Genomic DNA, 7,819 nt, shown 5'->3' on the forward strand with positions numbered 1-7,819 from the left:
GCCTTTTGGCCGTACGTTCACTTTTAGTATGGTTTCCATGCAATCCTTTATAAATGAGACCCCAGGGCCTTTTTTCTCTTTTTTACTGATACATCATGAACTCTGACCTTAACTGAGGCAGGATGTTAGATGTTGTTCCAGCTTCTTTTGGGGCCTTCAAGATGAGGTCCAAATAGCATCTCAAGGTCTTTTTGGTTGGCTGGCCACTCCTTCCCAACTAAATTGACTCTAAACTGGATTTTGTACTCACTCAGATTATCTTCGTCTGATATTAACATTTGTTTCATGGCCCGAAACAATTAAGTGCGACAAAAAAAGGGGCAAAAACTAAAACAAATCTGTCAGGGAGCGAATATTCTTTCAAAGTCCAGTACTTGGCTCATTCACCTGAACAAAGAACTGTACACTCACTGTCTGCTTCCTTGTATCCAATTTGAGCTCCAACATTGGCAACATTGGCACTGCGTAAAGCCTCCACCTCCATTCGCAGATGTTCATTTTCAACCAGAGCTACCTGTTTGCTGGTGCGCTGCTCTTCCATTTCAGCTTCCAGGAGATTCACCTGAGCCCTTAACTCAGATACACACCTCTGAGCCTGAGAAAAATCAAATAAATATTTAATTTATACTGAAAAGTATTTGAATAAGCAACAATTTGAACTTCAAACAAGCCATCTTAATTTTTCTGAATAACAAACTGGAAAATGCAAGATCAGAAACCTTTTCTCTTTGTATTTGTGACTGGCCATGGGAAAACCAGCAACAAGTCTCCCTGGGGGTGTTTTGAGTTATTAACATAATCTGAAAGAGTAGGTTCTAAGCTATTCAATGATGTTAAACACATGGCAATCAGAAAAAAAAATGAAGAAGATATGGATATTTGAATGTTGTTAATCTGCAAACAAGATAAGGGAGAAAACAGGCCTCAAAGTTTCAGAGGAATTGTCCCCACCAGAGGGCGCTTCCTGGGGGAGTTAACAATGGCTTTTCATTTACATTAATTTGCATTAACACCACCCCTGAGCACTGATTGTCAACACAGGCAGGCTCTAAAAAAGTGTGCAGACAAAAGCTCAAAAGACAGAAGCTTGATTTTTGTAACACCATGAGCATTATTATTATTATTTAAAAGGTGCACACAATTTTAATTCAAGTCTATTTCACACCATCATTCATATATATGATTAAAATAACAAGTGTCACACCACCTGCTAAAATATAAATGGGTGGTGGGGGCACTGATTAGTGGGCCTGATGGATTGAGCTTCATCAGAGCTAAACAACAAAAGAAATCTGAAGCTCCTATGTTGAGCCGTTTCTGAGTTATAAGCATTTTTGCATGTCCAGACACCCCTTTTTCAGATAAATTGGGGGCCCGTGGGGTGGGGAGGGCATTGGTTAACCTGATGGCTAGAGCTTCGTCAGAGCTAAACAACCAAAAAATCTGTAGCTCCTATGTTTAATAGATTTAAGCAATAAACATTTTTGTGTAGGTGGAACACTACAATCTACAGTCCTGCCAAATTTCATGTTGATTGGTGGAGCCATTTTTGTGCTACGGTTGACCAAAAATCACTGAAGAAAAAAAAAAAAAAAACAATACGAAAACAATATGACTCCCACTTACACTTTGCGTGCGGGGGTCATAATAAGAGCAACATCAGTCTGTAGTGTGTTTTATTTTCTTTTATTTTTTGAGACATTTAGAAATAGGGAGAACTAAATGTTTGGTTTTAATGATACATTGTGGTTTCAATATAAAACCTAAAGCAATTTTGATTGCTGAAATTAATGTGAACCAAATAGTGCTGCAGTGACTTCAATTAAATTAAAAAGTGAAAGAAAAACATAATAGAAGAACCAACATTTTTTAATAACAGAGCAAATACAACTAACCAATCAGTGTTTATGCTTCAGACACGTCTGCTCTTGTGACATGCCTACTTTGAGTCTGCAGAGAACTCCTTCTCAACAGAGCCAGTTTTGTTCATCAGCTGTGTGGCTGTCCTGCCCAAAACGCAAATTACCTGTCAGCTCATTTTTTTTGTCAGTTCTTTCTCTGAAAACAGCCTGAATTCACACACAAAGTTTACTATTTTAAAACCTTTGAAACTGCTGTTTAAAACATGGGGTGAATTCTTCATAACTTCATCAATTCAAAAAACTTTATGGGGCAATTCTCGTCAAAATTAATTTGACAAGTGCCCCGCCCCTTTTTGACAGCTATGGTCGGGACTTCCGATCCTTTTTGACAGATGTGGGCAGAGTTACCACCCGCTAGGGTGGGGATGCCAGCCCCCTTTTCCATATATGGGTATGGTCACCGCCCTCTGAGGGCGGGGTTACTGCCCTCCAAGGGTAGGGTTACTCACCCCTAAGGAAATGACGTGATAGGATGTCTGGACAGGAAATTGCATTAGGATGTTGCAACCGGAAACACATGAATAGATATCAGGAAATAGAAGGGGGAAGGAATGTGTTTAGGGGTATTTCTCCTTATATGGTAAGCAGGGTTTCTCTTTTTTATAAAATAATTTTAAAAATAGTGTTTCTACTACTTTTATAAGCTGCCATTTTGTTGTGTTTGAACGAAAAAAGAGAGCACTTTTTTAAATAAATAAAATTTGTTTAGTTGGAAAGCATTCATAAAATAGTAGTATAGTATTTTAGTGTTTTTACTGATTAAGTTACTTGTAAATTAACAAGTTTTGTTGTGTTTAAACAAAAACAGAGCACTCTTTAAATGAATGAAATGAGTTTTAGAGAACATTMCAGAGAGGATAAGGAAATTTTGGTTCTGACCTTCCTTGAGATGTCTCTCCGAAAAGTTTTAGCTATAGTGAAGAGACTAGTCATGGAAAGTACAGCCCCCTAACAGTCSCCTCCTGCTGTGACGTCACTCGGAGACCACCCCTTCTGAGATGTTTTAACTCTAACTCAATTCAATGCATTTTTATTTTATAAATGCTGTTTTCAAATGGCTTCAAATAKGTTTTGTTGTATTTAAAGTTTATTCAACAAGACCTGTCCTTTTTAAATGACTGAAATAAGTTTTGTTGGAAAGCATTCATAAAATAGTGATTCTAGTTTTTCTGCTGATTAAACTCAGTGTGGCTGAGCAACATAACTAAACCTTTCCTCTTACCTCACTCTTGATGAGCTCTATCTCTGGTTTCAGAACTTCAGGTTCCTTCTTCCAACCATTGCTCCCAGTTTCTCTCTGCTCCGGGGAAGATTCAGGTGCTCCCATTTGGCTCAGAAAATAGTGCTGCAGTGATTTAACAAAGTAAAACGTCAGCACAGATGAAAAATCAACATAATCTTTACACTCTGATGTACTAATACCTGTGGCACCGGAGGCACTACTCTAAATTCAGGCTGCTGATCCACCTCCTCTTCCTCTGGATGATCTTCATTGGGAATCACCACCACCGGCCTTTTATACTCGGCTAAGGCAGCTGCTCGGAGGAAGTTTGGAGGACCCTTTACAGGGATAATGAACAAAAGAACATACTGTTCCAATGAAAGGCTTAGCACAATGCATATCTCCTGCTGCCTTTATTGCAAGAGCTGAACTTTAAATAGAATGGCTTAAGGGCTCGACACACGGGAGGCGACGTCGCTCGCTCTCCATTCATTTCCTATGGAGCCTGTGCGGTGAGGCGACGATCTCTTGCCCTCCTCCAGCTAAGCGACCGGCGAAAATAGTGCATGTGAAATTTTGCACTCGTACACGTAGACGTGCACACGCGAGCTTGCGACGCGACATATGAAAGTTGAAAAATGTTCAACTTTTGTCGCTGTCGCTTAGCGTACAACCAATCAGCGAGGGTTTCATTGACTGACCAATGAGAGGAGAGTATGCTACACACTGCAGTTAGCTAACACTTTCACCAAGTGATTACTAAAAAGCTTAGTGGGAATTTATTGGCACCAGGGTGAAGTTTATGGTAAGTTTTTCCTCATAAAACTGTATCTTCATGTGTGTTTGTTTTTCAATATCATTAGCATCGCAAGATTTGTTTAGTTTACACGTCCGTAATGCACACCCGCCTTCAGAGTCAAGAACCAATCAAATTTCGTGAAGACAAGCGACATGAGAGCGCGATTCGCAACGCTGCGATCGCTATCGTGTCCCGTGTGTCGGGTTTCACCCTGGCTGCGATGACAGCCGCTAATCYCTGTAGTTTGTCGCTGCTCGTGTGTCGAGCCCTTTATACTGTAGCCATTTTGTGATTAACTGCCATAAATGGTTTGAACTTATATGGTGCTTTATCAAGTCCCTACGGACTCCAAAGTGCTTTACACTTCATTCATGCACACACCGACGGTAAGCTACATTGTAGCCACAACTGCCCTGGGGTGATTTACAGAGGCGGGCAATATACTGTATTTAGTTATTAATGGGGGGAGCTACTGAAACTGCCACTTACATCTGGGAGATCTGGGATCTGGATCATTGTTTTAAAGAATTCAATTTCCCTGGCTCGGTTGAAAAACTGTGAGAGGCTGCAAAAGGAGAGAAAAAAGACATCTGAAAACAAAACCTCTTTGCTCAAATGTATTATGCATTGCTCTGTTAAATACGATGAATACATTTTAACAGCATTGTTCCTACCTTGTGAAAAGTTCACGAAATCGCTCTCGATGTCCAAGAAGAACATCAGGAGCGATACCTGAGGAGAAGGGAGGTGAATGTGTTTGAAAGCTGGATATGACACAGGTATGTTCTGTGTTTATTTATTTATTTTTGTATGAAGCACGTTTGTTATTTACGGCTATGAAGTTTGAACATAAGTCGGACAGAGAAGTGGTAGAGGAAGCTGCAGTCCTGTATGAGGGGGATGAGAGGAGTCAGTCTGCACTGTCCAGCAGGAGTTGTAGATTTGGCTCCATTGGCATCCATCTGACGGAGAGCTTTAAACAAGCAACACATAAAATTCAGTTCTTTTAGTTAAACATAGACATGTTTGATATCTACAGAAACATTAGAATCTTGGCTACAAGCTGGTGAAAACCATTTCTATGCACACTCAGGACAGTTAAAACTACAAGCAGTTGAAAATAAAACTCTGAAAGTGAAAATAAAATAGCTTTAAAAATTTGGCGAGTTAGAAATACCAAAATATTTGTGTCAAATCGGAGGCATAATGTGTTCTTTTTGTTTTGATATTGTTTAATTATCACTACTTTTATAGGGTTCTGTATGTTGTATTTATAATTAAATGCAGCAAAATAAACCAACTCCAACTGGCAAAGACTTGACCATAAATCCTGCTTATTTTATGTGACTATGCTGTGCCCGAGCTTGTTAAATGGGCACAGTGATTTCTTTTTATTCCAGGAAGAAATAGAAGCCACAGATTTTGTTTTCAGTCTGCGCTTTAATAAAATATCCACCTTATTCTTGTGATAACTTACATTTCTGTTTACTAAAAGGCAATATTAGTTATTAAATGCAATTTTATTTGTATGAGGGATTATTTTTCATTAACCTTCAGCACACTAATAGCACACATAATTTTTCTGGCAAAATTAAATATTTCACTGACCTTGTGGACCTGAAAACCTGTCCTAATTTTAGTTTAATATAGCAGAAGACATGATTTTACCTGTCTCGGCCATCTTCAGTCCAGCATCCAAGTAATCCAGCAGCTCCTGAGTCATATCTAACCTACAATCCATGGAACAAAGTCATTAGGTTTCCTCCCACATTTAAAGGAAAAGGTCTTTTCTAACACAAGTTAACTGATTTTAAGTTACTGTCCTAATACTTAATGGCTAGACCATATTTGTAATCTAAAATCCAAGTACTAAATCTTTCAAAAAATTATTTAACATTTGTTCTGGGTTATTAACAGATAAACCTGGTATTCAACAGTACATTTATTTTGTCCTATCATTTTAGTAAAGCTTTAATCCTGATTTACTTTAAGTTAGCCATCTTAAYGTTTTCACTCCACTTCATCTACAGTAATCTAAAATATAAAACTATATTTAGATCTTACAATATTTGATTATACTCTTATTAGCATAAATTACTGAAACTATCATGTTCATAATTCATCCCTCGCTTTGTAAATAGTTTATATATATATTCCCTTTTGTAATAAAACCACATGAACTATAAGTACTGTATCTTAATTCTTGTGTGTGTGTTTCAGAAAGTCAAACTGTGTTGTGAACCTAAATTCCAATCTATAAATCTGAGCTAAGGCTAAATAAGCTAGAGCCATCAGTAAACGAAACACAACGCAGAGTACAACATATTATTGCTCTTATTAATGCATTGAAGGTGTATCCCCTACAATTATTTTGTCATTGTACAAAGGAACATGAACAGTGGTCCTTAACACTTCTGAATACCYGGGGGACAAAACACATTGTTGAGCAACAGAACCACATGAGACCTGGAAGTGGGACTGAGCAGCACCAACAAAAGGCCACAAACTACCCACAAAACTAAAGCAGTTAATCCTTTTACAACAGATTACATCTCAGGAAAGTCACTCCGTGTTTTAATGTAGCACCTCTTGTTAGAAACACCACATCGTATAGAGAACTCCATGGGATTTGCTAACAAGGTTCTACATTCAAAGCTGGCTCCAGAAAGAAACTCGTTTCATTTGATGTCACTTCACTTTTCACTTGCATGCTAAACTTCACATCCTGGTGCATTTCAAACCTAACAGGACTCATAGACAAAAGCAGATCCATCCTAAAGAAACAACCCAAACAGAAGCTGAGCAGTGTGGTGTCTGCAGTTTGGTGCGGTGAGGAACGTTTTGACCTCTGTATTGGAGAAACTAAACCGACTCTCTACAAAAACATGGTTAAACACAGGAGAGTAGCTCTTTAGGACTAGGCTCAGCTGTCCACCATAAAGGACACTGTTGAGGACCAAAGGTTCAAATTTTGGACAGAGATTTGAGAAGGGAGTGAATGAATCCATCAAACAAGAAAAAACTAATTTAAAAAAGAGGTGGAGGTCTCATTTTCAACTTTTTAAAATGTACAACAGAGCATTCAGCCTGACACCCAGCCACTTTCATTCTAATTAACACCTTCATGCATGTGACCAAGCATCTCTCTGTGAACCAGGCTAACAAAGACCCTAATGACTCTCAGGAGAGAGAGGAGAGAGATTAATCTGCATGTTGTCATAGTTTGGTTTTTGGTTTCTGTTTTGGTTTTGTTCATGTGGGGTTTCTGTTTGAGTTTCCTTCTGTCTCAGGTGTGTTCAGTGTTGCCTTCGTCTCCCCAGGTGTTTCCTGTTCCCTCGTCAATTGTCTGTGTATTTAAGCTCTGTCCCGTCTCTGTGTTATTGTCAGACCATTGTGCTGCAAAGCTTGTCTCATTTTTCATGTTCCTTGTCCTTGTAGTTTTTGCCACATGGCTCAGTGAGTTTTTCAGCTGCCTTGTCAGCATTTTGATTTAATAAATACTTTGTTTTTTGCTCACCTGAACTCTGCCTGTACCCTGGGTCATTTCCATGTCAAAACATGACGCATGTGAATCTATCTTACATACAATAACAGGGTATCTCACACAGTTTAAAGCTTGGAACTCCACACTCTCCAGTTTTGAACTGAGGAAGCAAAACATTTTCAACAACAGAACAGAAGTCCTGCTGTTTTGTTTTTTCAAATCTCTGATTTTTCCATGTCCTGGATAACTGAGAATATACACCAGCATACTCTTTGAGAAATTAATAAATCTGATAATGCTTTGTGAGACATATTTTTCCACATGGACACTCATTGGGCCTCATGCAAGAACATGTTCATATTCTTATCCTAAATTTCTCTTACTTTTGTTCG

At 38.7% G+C, this 7,819-nt stretch overlaps 1 protein-coding gene across 1 annotated transcript in view; it reads right to left on the minus strand.

The window, feature by feature from the left end:
• The window catches only part of hip1r (huntingtin interacting protein 1 related), a gene marked incomplete in the record, with an annotated part of 58,168 nt that overhangs the window by 41,403 nt on the left and 8,946 nt on the right, over positions 1-7,819 (minus strand). The window contains 7 exon segments of the mRNA XM_014023525.1: positions 412-595; positions 3,145-3,267; positions 3,345-3,482; positions 4,433-4,508; positions 4,618-4,675; positions 4,776-4,916; positions 5,612-5,673. Of these exon segments, the coding sequence (XP_013878979.1) occupies positions 412-595; positions 3,145-3,267; positions 3,345-3,482; positions 4,433-4,508; positions 4,618-4,675; positions 4,776-4,916; positions 5,612-5,673 (782 nt within the window).

The sequence above is a fragment of the Austrofundulus limnaeus genome, unplaced genomic scaffold, assembly GCF_001266775.1.
Source record: "Austrofundulus limnaeus strain Quisiro unplaced genomic scaffold, Austrofundulus_limnaeus-1.0 Scaffold374, whole genome shotgun sequence".
In the NCBI taxonomy this organism is placed as follows: domain Eukaryota; kingdom Metazoa; phylum Chordata; class Actinopteri; order Cyprinodontiformes; family Rivulidae; genus Austrofundulus; species Austrofundulus limnaeus.